The 15,997-nt window shown below is 42.4% G+C and overlaps 1 protein-coding gene across 6 annotated transcripts in view; it reads left to right on the plus strand.

The window, feature by feature from the left end:
* BLM (BLM RecQ like helicase) overlaps positions 1-15,997 on the plus strand; it is an 87,234-nt gene that overhangs the window by 65,604 nt on the left and 5,633 nt on the right. For 5 of the 6 annotated variants that reach the window (XM_032621887.1, XM_032621889.1, XM_032621890.1 and 2 more), the window contains 4 exons: positions 3,224-3,371; positions 10,111-10,310; positions 10,747-10,939; positions 14,076-14,198. In XM_032621887.1, coding sequence (XP_032477778.1) covers positions 3,224-3,371; positions 10,111-10,310; positions 10,747-10,939; positions 14,076-14,198 — 664 coding nt within the window. Of the gene's footprint in view, positions 1-3,223; positions 3,372-10,110; positions 10,311-10,746; positions 10,940-14,075; positions 14,199-15,997 lie in introns of those variants that run through there. The other variant, XR_004348312.1, reaches the window with a different exon arrangement.

Below are 15,997 nucleotides of genomic sequence, written 5' to 3' on the forward strand. Positions count from 1 at the left end.
TACTGGGGCTTCCCTAGTGGCACAGTGGTTGAGAGTCTGCCTGCCGATGCAGGGGACGCGGGTTTGTGCCCTGATCCGGGAGGATCCCACATGCCGCGGAGCGGCTGGGCCCGTGAGCCATGGCCGCTGGGCCTGCGCATCCGGAGCCTGTGCTCCGCCAAAGAGGGAGGCCACAGCGGTGAGAGGCCCGCGTACCGCAAAAAAAAAAAAAAAAAAAAAAAAAAAAAATATATATATATATATATATACTGGACCTGTTTTGGTGGTTATAGGATATTTAAGAAATATCATTAATCTGTAAATACCCAAAAAGATCCAACATGGGCAGGTAGAATATTTTACATTCAACTCTATATTTAAACATCTTCATTCTCAAAAGGGTTGTAACTAGTGTACTATGTGTTTGAATTCAGATCAATTGGATTACTCTGTAAACTGGTTTTTAAAAAACTGTAAAGAGTAAGGGCAATAGCTTCAGGATGCATTTGCTATCATCTGTCCTAAAAATAACTTTGGGAGGTTGTTAAATTCAATTGTTAGGTACTGTATTGTACCTATCATGGTAATTCTGTTTTAATGTCTATTGTACTTCACAGTTTACAGAGCTTTTTTTTTTTTTTTTTTTTTTGTGGTACGCGGGCCTCTCACTGTTGTGGCCTCTCCCGTTGTGGTTGGAGCACAGGCTCTGGACGCGCAGGCTCAGCGGCCATAGCTCATGGGCCTAGCTGCTCCGCGGCACGTGGGATCTTCCCAGACCGGGGCACGAACCCGTGTCCCCTGCATCGGCAGGCGGACTCTCAACCACTGCACCACCAGGGAAGCCCCATACAGAGCATTTTCACAGTTGATATATTATTTGAAATATCTGTGCAAGGTGCTGGGGATTCACATAGGAACATGATATAGCCAATTCACAGACAGGAGGGGAGACAGACATGTATGTGTTCATATCACTGTGATACCGTAGGCAGCGCTAGCCAAGCAGAGGGTGATTTACTCTCTCTTGGGGTGGAATCTGTGGATTTATGGCCATCTCAACCCACCACACCCCACTCTGTAGACATTGCTAATCAGTTCACTCATTCAACAAATATTTGTTGAATGCCTGCTTTGTGATAGGCAATGTTCTAGGAGTTTGGGATACATCACTGAACAAAATATGAAGATCCCTACTCTTGTGGAGCTTACATTCTAACAGAGGGAGGCTGAATAAAGACTATACGTTATAAGTACATGTTAAGAGGAAAGAACTTTGATGAAAAGTACAGCAGTGTAAGGAGTCAGGAATGATGAATGGGGTGCAGGATGCAGTGGCCCAGGGAAGTCTTACTGCAAAGATGAGACCTGAGTGAAGACTTGAAGAAAGGAGTTAGCTGAGTAGCTCTCAAATACGGATGTTCTTGGCTAAAGCCAAGACCAGAGGCCCTGAGGTGGGGGGCGTGCCTGTGCCTTTGAGGGGTAGTGCCTGCCCAGGGGGAGACGGCAGGCCGGTCAGAACGGTGCCTGGAGGGCTGAGAAACTGGAAGAGTGGAGCAGCCTTCAGCTGAGACGTTTGGGGAAGGCTGGCAGGGAAGATCAGGGGTTTGGTCTGGGGTGTAGTGAGTTAGATATGTCTTGGATCTAGCAATTCTGAAGAGAGGCTGGTGATACCATAACTCTGGGAGTGGTTGACATATAGTTGAATTTGAAGTCATGAAAGCAGATGAAATCTTCACGGGTATAAGTTTATAGACAGAAGAGAAGAAAACCAAAAACTGAGCCCTGAGACTTGAAGAGGTTGAGGAGAAGAGGAAGAACTAGGAAAGGAGACCAGGAAATAGAACAAGTGAGGTAGGAGGAAGACCAAGGCAACTAAGCGTAGGAGTGCATCAGGGAGGAGGGAGCGCTCCCTAGTCACCTGCTGCTGCCGAGCCAAGTACTATAAGGACCGAGACGTCACCGTTGGGTTTAGCACCGCAGAAATATGGGACCTGGACTTGACCAGTTTCAGTGGAGAGGGGCAAAATTGGAGGCAGTGCATATGGGGAATTCTTTCAAGTTTTGCTTCAAGGATGAACAGAGAAATGAAACCGTAGCTGCCAGGGGAAGTGGAGTCAAGAAGAGACAGGAGAAATAATATATTTGTGTGCTGATAGGAACGTACCTACGGAGGATGGAAATTGATGTGTGAGGAGAGGGAAGAATTGCTGAAGCAGTGTCCCTGAGTAAGCAAGGGGGCTTGGGAGCTAGTGCAGAAGGTGAACATCTGAGGACGAGGATCAATGGATAGGCTGTCCCAGTGGATTGCTGGAGTCAGAAACTAGATGCCGTGAGTTAGAAAGGCAGGAGGCAGCGGTCGGAGAACAAAAGGGTTGCTGATACTAGTAAGGCTAGGTAGTGGGTGTGAGCATGGGAGTGAGGGGCTGACATATGTGGAGGACAGGATCACTGGAGTATAGGAGATCAAGTTGCCAAAGGCCAAGGTGTGGGAGGATCATCTCTGTACACTAGTCACCAAGAATTAAGGCAGGAATGATGTTGGAGAGAGTGATGGGGCACTCTTTCATGATGATGCCAGATAGAGCCTCAGAATCACTACCAATTGTTAGTATAGGACAAGAAACCTATTTGTCTTCAGGACTGTAGTGGATGAACAAGGATTAGAAGGTAGAGGAACTACATATACAGAGGCACAGAAGCACGATGCAGCTTTTGAGAACAGCAGGTGCTTAGTATTGAGTTAGAGAACTAGGATAGACAATAGCAAAAGACCACATAGTAATGGTAGGCAGAGTTTGGAGACAACTGAGGGGAATGAGAAAGGGAACTGACCGGAGATGATAAAAAGGATTGACTGTGGCACCAAAGACCCAAAAGAGATCAGAACTCATACATCTGCATGGTTGGACAATGTTTTTCATCCCTAAAGGTCACCATCCAGTAAGTGACCAAAAGAGGTATGAAGGGTTTTGAAAGAAAAAGAATATTTCTACCCACAGAGTGCTCTCAGGTAACTGTCTGTGAAACAGAAATGAAATAGATATAATAGAGTGCTAATTATTCTAGACATAAGGTTAATATAAGAACTTAGAAAAGAATGAACATTTGAAACTTCCTTGGTTTTTGGTCTTGGTTTTAGTCTGGAAATGGTTTATTGTGGGACTGTTACAGTTAGTATTAAATCCTAGCGATCTAGGTATCAGTATCTTAATTATAGCAAAAGGTAATCTCTTTTTATTCATAGAATTATAAGACAAGAGATGTGACTGATGATGTAAAAAATATTGTAAGATTTGTTCAAGAACACAGTTCATCACAAGGAACAAGAAATATAAAACATGTAGGTCCTTCTGGGAGATTTACTATGAATATGCTGGTCGACATTTTCTTGGGTAAGTCATCTGCTTTATTGTTTGAGTTACATCGATTAAAATGGAACATTTAGGGAATTTCCTAGTGGTCCAGTGATTAGGACTCTGCACTTCCACTGCAGGGGGCGCAGGTTCAGTCCCTGGTCAGGGAACTAAGATCCCACAAGCTGCACGGCACAGCCAAAAAAAAAAAAAAGTTGAACCTCTAAAGAATTCATTGCAAGTACATAGAAAAAAATCTCTTCTGTATTCTTATAGAAGCTAAGAGTTTTAGAATAAAACCTTTTTGAGTAATAAAAGAAAAACAGTTTTTATGAATTATTACCAATTATTTTTATAGAATTTATGTAAGTCACTGAGTTTCCACAAACAAAAAAGAAAATAATAAAGTTTATACAATTTCATCTGAGTGAATGGAATATAACTTCCCTGGAGAATTACCCATTGACTGACTTCCAGTTCAGGATGGCAGCGTGAGCATAAGTATCTGTCTTCTTTTTTCACTTGAGGCCCCATTAAAATAGTAGCAAGGAAATAAAATGAGGATTAAATCCATAACAGCATAGAAAACCAGAAAGAGACCATCATCAGATTAGAGGTTTTAAAAATCTTTGACGAAATGGATGGAAGCATATTGAAAAATGGAATGAAATGCAGTAAATCACAATGCATAATAAATGTAGAGAAAGTTACAGCAGAGGGGCTGTCAACCAGGTAGAACCCCATTATCACCAGGCTGACTCAGACTTGGAAGCTCAGAGGCCTGGGGAGTGGGAGTAAAAGCAGAGGAGCCAAAAATAGGAGGGGACGGTTAAAAGAAAGTCTGCTCACAAAAGAACTGCATGGAATAGCAGCCTGCAGTTGATTCTAGAACAAAGATAAACTGCTTGAGGAGTAGGGAGACATCTGAGCTGGGAGCCAGCACCCCTAAGTGGCATTTGGGGGCCACCCAGCCCACTTACCCTAAAGCAAACCTGGTAACTAGATATCCCCATTCAGGGGAGGAATTTGAGGGGAAATAGACCTAGATATAAAATAACAAGAAATCCACCTAAAAAGTTTAACCTGGTCCCTAAAGACTAAATATAAATAGACAATCAAGGGGACTTCCCTGGTGGTCCAGTGGTTAAGAATCCATATTGCAATGCATGGGACGCCAGTTCAATCCCTGGTCAGGGAACTAAGATCCCACATGCTGCGGGGCAGCCAAGCCCACGCACCACAGCTACTGAGCCCACGTGCCACAACTAGAGAGAAACCCGTACACTGAACAAAGAGCCCGTTCACTGTAACTAAGACCTGATGCAGCCATAAATAAATAATCTTTAAAAAAAAAAAAAGTCAAGAGGAAGACCAAGGGACTTCCCTGGCTGTCCAGTGGTTAGGACTCCCCACTTCCACTGCAAGGGGCGAGGGTTTGATCCCTGGTCTGGGAATTAAGATCCTGTGAGCCATGAGGTGCAGCCAAAAAGAAAAAAGCGAAAGACCAAATAAGTAGCGTATTTGACCCTGGGGATAGAGATAATTTAGAAAATAAGCAATAGCTTTGGGGATATGGGAGGGGAAACTCCTGATTAGTATCTTCATAAAGACTTAAATAATAATAGAATGTTACAGAAAATAGAGAAAGAGCTGTTAAAATTTTTAAATGATTGATGCAAGTAAATTTAATGGAAAGGTTGGAAGATAAAGTCAAGAAAATTTCCTTAAGACCTGAGCAAAAGGCTATATGGAAAATGTGAGAGACAAAATATAGATCAATTCTTAGGAGATGTAAAATCTGACAAATAAAATTTTGAAATAGAAAGTAGAGAGAGGGAATTATCAAACCAATGATAAAAGAAAATTTCCCAGAATGGAAAAGAAAAAAACCCTTAATTAAAATGCCCACTTGGGGAGTTCCCTGGTGGTCTAGTGGCTAGGATTCAGTGTTTTCACTGCTGTGGCCTGGGTTCAGTCCCTGGTCAGGGAGCTAAGATCCCACAAGCCACGCAGCGTGGCCAAAATTTTTCTTAAATATGCCCACTTAATGCTAAATAAGATGCTTTATAAGATGAAATTTAAGAATACCAAGAGTGGGGCTTCCCTGGTGGCGCAGTGGTTGAGAGTCCGCCTGCCGATGCAGGGAATGCGGGTTCCTGCCCCAGTCTGGGAGGATCCCACGTGCCGTGGAGTGGCTGGGCCCGCGAGCCATGGCCGCTGAGCCTGCGCGTCCGGAGCCTGTGCTCCACAACAGGAGAGGCCACAACAATGAGAGGCCCACGTACCGCAAAAAAAAAAAAAAGAATGCCAAGAGTAACGAGATGTTAGGGAAGAAAAACTTTTTCTCCACTCTGTTATATTTAGTTGTTGGGGACATTAGCAAGAGAAAAGACAGATTTAATCACGTATGTGTGGGAGTTCATAGAAAATGTGACTCAAAGGGGCAATTAGAATTTGAGGCTGGTGTACCATTTTAATAGGGGAAGTAGAGGCGGGAGAAGGGTTAGGAGGAAACAAATGATTTGAGGGAAAGATAAATGGGCCCTTAGGAGAAAGACAGCGGGGAGACATGGCAGTTTTTGTGACAGTGTCTGTTTAGGTGTTGTATGGAGACTTCTCATCTCCAATGATAAGAGTCAGTTTTCTCTGGTTGCTCCTGGGGAGGGGATTTAAGACAACTGAGTTCTTTTGGGAGTCTCTGCTTTTTGGCAGATGGATTTCAGAAATTCAAGTACCTTCTGCTCAAAATAATTTTTATGCCACTGTGGCATGTTCTGGACCCCTTCAGAAATACTCCAGAAAGCTTTGGAAAGAAAAAGCAAACCAAAACCAAACTGACATCAGATTAATGTCAGTAGCCCTGGAGACTAGAAGGCAAAGAAGGTGATATCATGTATACCATAAACAGAGAAGCTGACCCATGGGTCCAGTGAGAAGAAATCCCAGAGTCACAGCTATGCAGCAGGTCCAGTAAGCAGTCTGTACAAATTGTAACAGAAAGTCGGGAAAAGTAAGTCCCAAGCAATATAGAGAAAGAACAAGAAATGAATTTTTTTATTGATGACAGTAAAGGACACAAATGTTACTTCTCAACAACAAAAGGAGAAAGGCACTTAGAAACTCCTGGGGAGGGACTTCCCAGTCAGTCCAGTGGTTAAGACTTCGCCTTCCAATGTAGGGGGTGCGGGTTCAATCCCTAGTCTGGGACCTAAGATCCCACATGCCTCAGGGCCAAAAAACGGAAACATAAAATACAGAAGCAATATTGTAACAAATTAAATAAAGACTTTAAAAATGGCCCACAGCAGGGCTTCCCTGGTGGCGCAGTGGTTGAGAGTCTGCCTGCCGATGCAGGGGACGTGGGTTCGTGCCCCGGTCCGGGAAGATCCCACATGCCGCGGAGCAGCTGGGCCCGTGAGCCATGGCCGCTGAGCCTGCGTGTCCGGAGCCTGTGCTCCACAACGGGAGAGGCCACAACAGTGAGAGGCCCACATACCACCAAAAAAAAAAAAAAAAAAAAAAAAAAAAGGCCCACAACAAAAAAAAATCTTAAAAAAAAAAAAGAAACTCCCAAGGAAGGATTATAAAAGAGAGCCAAGGTCAAATAGAAAACAAAGGAAATGGCTGCATGATTTTGAGTAATTAATAAAATATGCCAAAAACATAATCTGTTTGTCTGAATACAGTGAACATCCTCCTTAGAGTTGCACAAGAGTCATGAGTTCTAAGTGGGGAAGGAAGCTTGTTGTAATATAAATGTTGCTGATTAGCTGCAATAGAATCAATGTATAGACTTAAAAACATGGTTAGAGAACAGGGCAGGATATAGACGTTAATCTTGATGATGTAAAAATAAAAGTGCAATAAATAAAAATAAAAGGGGGGACTGCCCTGGTGGCACAGTGGTTAAGAATCCACCTGCCAGTGCAGGGGACACGGGTTTGAGCCCTGGTCCAGGAAGATCCCACATGCTGCGGAGCAGCTAAGCCCGTGTGCCACAACTACTGAGCCTGCGCTCTAGAGCCTCCAAGCCACAATTACTGAGCCCACATGCCACAGCTACTGAAGCCTGCGTGCCTAGAGCCTGCACTCCGCAACAAGAGAAGCCACCGCAATGAGAAGCCCACGCACTGCACCAAAGAGTAGCCCCTGCTCTCCACACCTAGAGAAAGCCCGTGCACAGCAATGAAGACCCAACGCAGCCAAAAATAAGTTAATTTTTTTAAATAAATAAATAAAAATAAAAGGGGAGTATATGGACAGCTTGGGGTGCTGGTAGCCTCCTACATAATGGGGAGGGAGAGTGGTCAGACACTCTAAAGTTACCCCAAAAACCCATAGATGAACCAGTATTATGTAACTAGCAAAATTCAGGGCAGGGTAAAGTGAAGGGGGTGGTATAAATGAGATAAAGCCTCATCTTTCATTGTGAAGGGTCAATAAATAAATGTCAGGTGGTGATTCTGGCCAGTGGCATGACAGCAAGAGTATGGGTTCCATGCAGAGGTAACCACCAGAAGAGCTGAAAAGAAGCTATTTAAAAAGTGATTGCCGGGGGCCTCCCTGGTGGCACAGTGGTTGAGGGTCCGCCTGCCGATGCAGGACACGGGTTCGTGCTCTGGTCCAGGAAGATCCCACATGCCGTGGAGCGGCTGGGCCCGTGAGCCATGGCCGCTGAGCCTGCGCGTCCGGAGCTTGTGCTCCGCAACGGGAGAGGTCACAACACTGAGGGGCCCGCGTACGCGTACCGCAAAAAAAAAAAAAAAAAAAAAGTGATTTACGGAACTTCCCTGGCGATCCAGTGGTTAAGACTGTGCTTCCACTGCAAGGGGTGCGGGTTCGACCAGAGATCAGGGAACTAAGATCCCACATGCTGCAAGGCGCAGCCAAAAAAAATTAAAAATAAAAAAATTAAATTAAAATTTTAAAAAAAGTGATTCCCTTGGAGAAGAGTGAGACTAGGGAGGGGAAGGGTGGAACAGAGAAATGTTCCTTTTAATTATAAACCCGCCTGTGCTATATTGTATTTTTTTCCTATGTACATGTATTACTTTAATTAAAAATCTATAAAGCAATTAAAAAATTAGTAGCCTAGATTGGAGTAGGAAGATGGTTTGTTCAGTTTCTCAGCTGTGTCTCCTGGATCTGTACATTTCTCAGGACAAAGCAACTTTTAATGCTGGTCTTCCCATTCTGGATTCTTGCCTTCTCCTAGTTTGGACTCTTTTGGGGGTACAAGGGGCTGCAGATAAAATAATTTGTTATAAGAATGATACATGATCATTCTACATTATAATATTGTAGAAAACCGAAAAATACAAATAACTCCAAAAAAAACTGCTAATGTTTTAATGTGTGTTTGCCCACAATCACATATTTATCATATTGTATGTATAGTTTGTGTCATTTTTATATAACAAGATATAAGCATTTTCTTATTTTTTTATTCTTAAGTAGTTTTTAATTTATATTTTATCATATTGATGAAATATATTTAAATAGTTTTATTTTAGGACATATTGTTCTATTGTAAATAGTGATGTGATAGCCTTTTAAATACACCCTCATCTACATCTCTGTTTGTACCTTTCATGTACATTGCTAAGTCAGACATTTTTCTGACACATTCTTCAGTTGCTCATTAGCTCTTAGGTGTTTTTTAAGAAAATTGTTTATGTTTCGTCCAGATTTCTTAGTTATTCTCAGCATTAGGGTTGGTCCACATCAGCCAGCCCATTATCAGAGCAGTAGTCCTGCCCCAGGACTGTGACATTTCAGGGATACAAATCACTTGAAGAAGGAAAAACTTGAATCATTCAGCATCTATGACCAGAAGCCATCTGAAATTTACAATAATGTAATTATTTGGAACTCTTAAAATAGAGCTAAAGCTTTACAAAGTAATTGTTAATTCTGATTATAATCAGTGTCACAAGCCTTCTTAAGTAGATTGTTATAATAAAATTGTGAGGCTTTCCTGGTGGCACAGTGGTTAAGAATACACTTGTCGAGCCCTGGTCCGGGAGGATCCCACATGCTGCGGAGCAGCTAAGCTCGTGCTCCACAAGTACTGAGCCTGCGCTCTAGAGCCCGCGAGCCACAACTGCTGAGCCCACGTGCCACACAACTCCTGAAGCCCATGCACCTAGAACCTGTGCTCCACAACAGGAAAAGTCACTGCAATGAGAAGCCTACACACCACAAGGAAGAGTAGCCCCCACTTGCTACAACTAGAGAAAGCCCACACGCAGCAACGAAGACCCAATGCAGCCAAAAAAGTAATAAAATTTTTTAAATTGTGTTTATGATGAAAACATTAGTCATTAGTGCAGCGTGGATGTGAAACCAAGGATCCAGCTGTGGGTGGGACTCTCAGTCAGTGGGAGGAGGAGGGAAGTATACAGCCTTGTGGAGTGTTCTGCAACAGTGATATGAAGCTATTAGGGTTTATATGAACTGTCTTTGATTTGTTTGCTCTAATATAATTTTATAAGCTGTACATGCAACATGCTAAAATGATAAACTTAATTTTGCTGCTGTTTTTGGCCAATGCACGTTATAAAAAGATGAAGAGAAGTACATACAATTATTTTAGCATTCTACTCAAATATTCTTACTTCATGGAAACAAGTGTCTATTTGTGCCATGGTTTTTCCTGCGGAAGAGCTTAGCTATCTCATTTACCCAGACCTGTCCATAAATGGCTTTTTTAGCCTCTTCTGTTAGAGTTATGGTATACCTACATTTACTAATCTAATTTCTCTTACCTTCTTACCAGGGAGTAAGAGTGCAAAAATTCAGTCAGGAATATTTGGAAAGGGATCCACTTATTCAAGACACAATGCTGAAAGACTTTTTAAAAAGCTGATACTTGACAGGATTTTGGATGAAGACTTATATATCAATGCCAATGATCAACCAATTGCATATGTGATGCCTGGAAATAAAGCCCAACATGTACTAAATGGGCATTTAAAGGTATGGTATTTTAAATGTTTATTTTATTATCTCACAATGAGTAGACAGAACTATTTTACTGTGAACTCAAGTGTCTTTTCCAAAGCTTATGGATACTGAATTTATATATACTGTCCTATATGAACATATTCTATTCTTCTTAATTTAGAAAGAGATCTTAAAATTGAACCCAAGTAATGTAACACCTGTCAAAATGAATTGAGTGGGTTGGTTGTCAGATCATTAAATCATCGTATATTCATTAAATAAACATTTATCAGAAAGCTAGTCTGTGCTGGCATAGGAAATATAAAGATGGAGAATATACAGCCCCGTTCCCGAGGGACTTACTATCTACTTGGCATAACAGAAGTACCCCCCAAAAATGTAATTAAGCATTAAATAAAGCCTCTATGTGCATTCACTCATTCCTGTGCTCTCATTTTCTCTCACAAAGGTAGACTTTATGGAAACGGAAAATTCCAGCAGTGTGAAAAAACAAAAAGCTTTAGTGACAAAGGTATCTCAGAGGGAAGAGATGGTTAAGAAATGTCTTGGAGAGCTTACGGAAGTCTGCAAATCTCTGGGAAAAGTTTTTGGTGTCCATTACTTTAATATTTTTAATACTGTCACTCTCAAGAAGCTTGCAGGTTGGTGTGTGTGAGTCTTCTGTTGCATGGCATAAGTTAATAGGCTAAAAGTTAATCTTGCTAAGGAACTTATCAAGAGCATTAATATATCTCAGTCTTTTTGATCTCTGAATTGAAAGCTCAGAAAAACAGTTTAAACTCATTCTTGAGATAAAATATATATTTTAAGATATACACAGTAAAAAAAAAAGTAAAAAAAAAAAAAGATATACACAGTACTTTGTTATTCAGACATATGGTATCATTTCAATCTTATACTTCAGTCTAATGCTGCATGTTAGGATGTGGATAATTCTAATCGCTAACACCAGATGTCACTTAATGAATTTGTGTGCCTTATTTGCCTGCCTTATGATGTTTAACTATGTGTGTACGTGTCTTTGCAATGCGGAGCTGAGTTCCTTTTGAAAAGAGATTTTGTTTTATGCTTCTCTGAATCCGGATCTAGCACACTGCTGTGTCTAAGTATTTTTTGATAAATCCTTGCTGACGTGAGTTATTTCCGTGGCTTCAGACAGCTCAACCCAGAATTCTAATAGTAGAGTCCCTGGAAAATAAGTTGGCCACATGGTTGACTGACTAGTGTACATTTCCTTCCACCCTCTTCCTTCATAAAAGCTTATAATCATCACTTCTCTCTCTTCCATTCCCACTCCTGCCACCATAGGTCATTACAGTATTTCATCAACTCTAAAATGCCACATGGTTATTTTATGGATTATTGAGAAAGAAAAAATTCTACTAATTAAACTGTGACACAGTGCTTTTATTGAAAGAGTTGTTTTTACTTTATTTAGATTTTTATCATATATAACTGTGCATATATGGAAAATGCATACAATCAAAGTAGATTGATTTAAGTACTTGTAAAAATTCACATTCAAAACCTGACTCTTCTGAATTATTTTTTGAGTCAGTTGTCCATGTCTTTGTTTTCCCTCATGTCATCAGGAACGTTAGTGACACAGCCTTTTTAGCATGCTCCACTCTGTTCCCCAAAATTTTAATCAAAATCCTTGTCACCCGTTCTGATTTGATGGTGACACTTTCTTGATGATACCAGAAAGTGTCCGCGGGAGGCTGCACGTCTCTCAGTAACACAAATGTAACACTGCTTCATCTACTTCAGGTCATGTAAAGCACTTGGTTGTTTCTTGCAAGAAACTGTGGAATTGTCATTTCCTCCAGGACATACAATTTGCTTTGTTAATGCCAAATTTATCCCCCATTACTCCGTTTCTGAGCTTTTCTGCATGCTCAATCATTTTCTCAGTGCTAATCACAATCTAGTCTTTTCTAACACATTTCATGTGCAGTTCAATTCAACACGTGAGGAACCAGCACTGCAGTGGCGCTGTCGGCATGCCGGCAGCACTGATAGCTATGACTGAGATCTCACATGTGGAGGCAGTGACAGCACAGCTGCCATTTGGTCGTCAGCACTTGTAAGGCACCTCTTGACCTCAGGAATGCCAAAACGCAAAAAAAAAAAGAGTATATCTTAGAAACCATGAAATGTAGTATTTTGTTCCTAGGCTATTAGTGAAGTTTCCTAACTGGTCTCCTTATCTCCAGATGTGAACATGATATTCATTTTAATCTTCTAAATACTTGGCTAAAATTCCAACAGCTCTCCAGATAAGGTACAAATTCTATCAGGAATCTGCATTTCTTTTTATTTTATTTATTTATATTTTTTGGCCGCACCCTCACAGCATACAGGATCTTAGTTCCCCGACCAGGGATTGAACCCACACCCCCTGCAGTGGAAGCGTGGGGTCTTAATTACTGGACCACCAGGGAAGTCCCAGGGATCTGGGACTCCCCCACTTTATCTTCCAGTAACCCTTTCCATAAACCTCCTGGTCTGTCCCACAGGTCTATTCTTTTCCTCTAAACGTAGAAATGATGTTACAATCACGGATTTGAAATCCACCCTTTACTCAACTCAGATACAAGGGAATTATTACTGCCTCACTGCCCATAGCCAGTGCATCAATAAATCCTACAGACCCAGCCTCCAAAACATGTCCGAATCTATTTCTTCTCTCTGTCTTCACTACTACCCGCTAGTTCACAGCGTCCTCTCTCGCACCTGTGGTGGCTTCCACCAGGCTCTGGTTTCCCCTCTTTCCCTTACAATCCATTTCCCATGTACAGCAGCCAGAGTGATCTTTAAAATAACAGGCTTGTCTAGCTATAAGACTGTTGTGCCTTCTCTACGCAGAAGACTCTTTTTTAAAAAAATTTATTTTATTTTTGGCTGCGTTGGGTCTTTGTTCTGTGCACGGGCTTTCTCTAGTTGTGGCGAGGGGGGGCTACTCAGTTGTGCATGGGCTTCTCTTTGCAGTGGCTTCTCTTGAGGACCACGGGCTCTAGGTGCACAAGCTTCAGTAGTTGTAGCATGTGGGCTCAGTAGTTGTGGTTCACAGGCTGTAGAGCGCAAGCTCAGTAGTCGTGAGGCACGGGCTTAGTTGCTTCGCAGCATGTGGGATCTTCCTGGATCAGGGCTTGAACCCTTGTGCCCTGCATTGGCAGGCGGATTCTTAACCACTGCACCACCAGGGAAGCCCTACGCAGAAGACTCTTAATGGCCTACTTGTTAAAGGCAGAGTACTTGCTTCACCCACGTGCAGAAAGACCTGAAGAACAGGTTTGGGTTGGGGGGAAGTAAGAATTCAGTTAAGGCCTTACTGAGTAGGGTATACAAATGTGGAGTGCAGGGGAGAAGTCAGAGCTGGAAATACAGATGTGGGCCTTTTCTGCAAACAAGCATCACCATACTTGTAGCTAGACAAGTCTTGGTTGTGAGAGCAGTGGGCCAAGAGCAAAGTCCAGTTACCTCTCGGGCACACTGCCCAGGAACCCCCACTCCGCTTACCCCCATATCCCGTGCTCCCTCCCATTCTCGGCCCTGACTCCACGCACCTTTGCTGCTGGGATTGGACCACAGGCTCCTGCCCTCTGGGCCTGTGCGCTGCCTCTGTCGGCATTTAACTGCCTTTTAGAAAATCAGCCCATGTACCCGGTGCTCTGCAGTTAGTTGGCACTTAACAAACATGTGCTGAATGAGCATAAATTCAGTGGGTTTTCTCTGGGTGGTAATTCAAATTTCTAATTTTATGCCCGTGCACAGAATCTTTATCGTCTGATCCTGAGGTTTTGCTTCAAATTGATGGTGTTACTGAAGACAAACTGGAAAAATATGGTGCAGAAGTGATTCCAATATTACAGAAATATTCTGAGTGGACATTACCAGGTTCAGTATACAGCCAAATATGGGTTTTCTGAAAGCCTCTTTTAATGTTAAACGATGCATCTCACTGGATTAGAATCATGTGGTTTCTGGCTTGTGTTAATGGTCCCTACACCTTGTCACACTAACATCCAGGTTCTCAGAGGAGACCCCAGTGGTGTGCCAGGCACCTCTTAGAGGACACCAGTGCTCAGGTCCCCCAGGGGAGACCCGTTACTGAACTTGCTAACAGGACCCAGAGGACGACCTTTGGGCCCAGGAGTTGCTTGTTCTGTTAAGGCAAGTGCCTGAGGAATCTGGAACCCTGGGTGCAGATCACATATCTGCCACCATCTCACTCTGTAATCCTCGGCAAGCCACACATAGCCTCTTTGTTTTTCAGTTTCTATGTCTGAGGACGGGAAGTGTTTTCTGACAATCATGTCTAAAGTTTAAGAGTGGAGTTTAAATGTTTTGGGAAAATGAACATGTAATTGGACTACTGGAGAATCTTATTGTTATTAGCCACTGAAAGAATATGCCCGAGTGAGTACATCATTAGTGGACGTTCCCAAAGGTTGCTGGTAGCCTGTCATGTAGCACCTCTAATTATGAAGCTCAACACTGAGCTATAGAAAGCATGGACGCAGGGAAAAATCGAGAACAAAGAAAAATTTCGTTGTGGGAGATACAGATGCAGGAGTCGGGTGCCCTCCTCCAGCGTATTGCCATATGCAGACTAGCCAAGTGAAATGTTTCCCTGTTTCTGTAATGGACCACGGGAGGGGTCCTTCTCAGAGTAGCAGGATGAGACATGAGTGAGCATGCATTTCACATTCTGTCTCTCCACGGTCGTGTTTTATCCATTGACAAAACGCCGAAGAGTCAGGTTTTCGTTAATTCCTCTGTATGGTAATTATTCCATAAATCCTTACTTCAAATACATTCACCTCTTAGTGGGAACTTAATGTTTGTTTAGTATAGTAACTTGTTTGGATAGGGATTTTTGCCCACGTAAGGTAGGGCTGCTCTGCAAAAACAGCCCACAGTGTGGTCATGATCACTCCCACTTATTGAGGGAGGACAGAGCCAAGAGCTTTGCCTATTCTGTGTCATTCAATCCTTATAACACTGATTTTATTTTGTTTTTTTATTTATTTTTATTTTTTTTAATTTATTTATTTATTTTTGGCCACGCCACATGGCTTGCGGGAGCTTAGTTCCCTGACCAGGGATTGAACCCAGGCCCACTGCAGTGAGAGAGCCCAGTCCTAACCACTGGACCTCGCTAGATATTCCCCAACACCCATTTTAGAGGGGAAAAGTGGTGAGGCCTTTTCATTTCCTCAAAGTCCCCCAGCTGGGATGACAGCACACTTCACCCGAGCTGCACTGTCTGCCTGTGTGCCCTTCCTACCATGCAGTAAGGTAGGGTAGCCTGAGGGTGAACCAGACCAGCCAGGAAATATCTTCAGAAAATGAAGACCTGGTCACTGTTAACCTAGAAGGAGATTTCGTGCTTTGGGTGTGCCTTGGGTTGCAAATACCTATGGAAATTACCATCTTCTTTGCAAATGTGTGCTTTCATACAGACCCATTTCCTGCATAGTATGTGAAATGTTCACAACTATTATGCGAAGAAGAGTAAAATGTGGTCTAGAATTTTCTGACAGCCATTTACTAAGTAACTATCGCCCAAAGATGAGGTGCAGGACATAGTTATGTTTTCCTTATGTTGGACTTATTTTTTCAGCATGTGTAGAACTATAAATAAAATTGTCTTTTGTTTAGCACTTTATACTTTTCAAAGAACTTAACAGGAT

This window comes from Phocoena sinus, chromosome 2 (genome assembly GCF_008692025.1).
Source record: "Phocoena sinus isolate mPhoSin1 chromosome 2, mPhoSin1.pri, whole genome shotgun sequence".
NCBI classification, from domain to species: Eukaryota; Metazoa; Chordata; class Mammalia; order Artiodactyla; family Phocoenidae; genus Phocoena; species Phocoena sinus.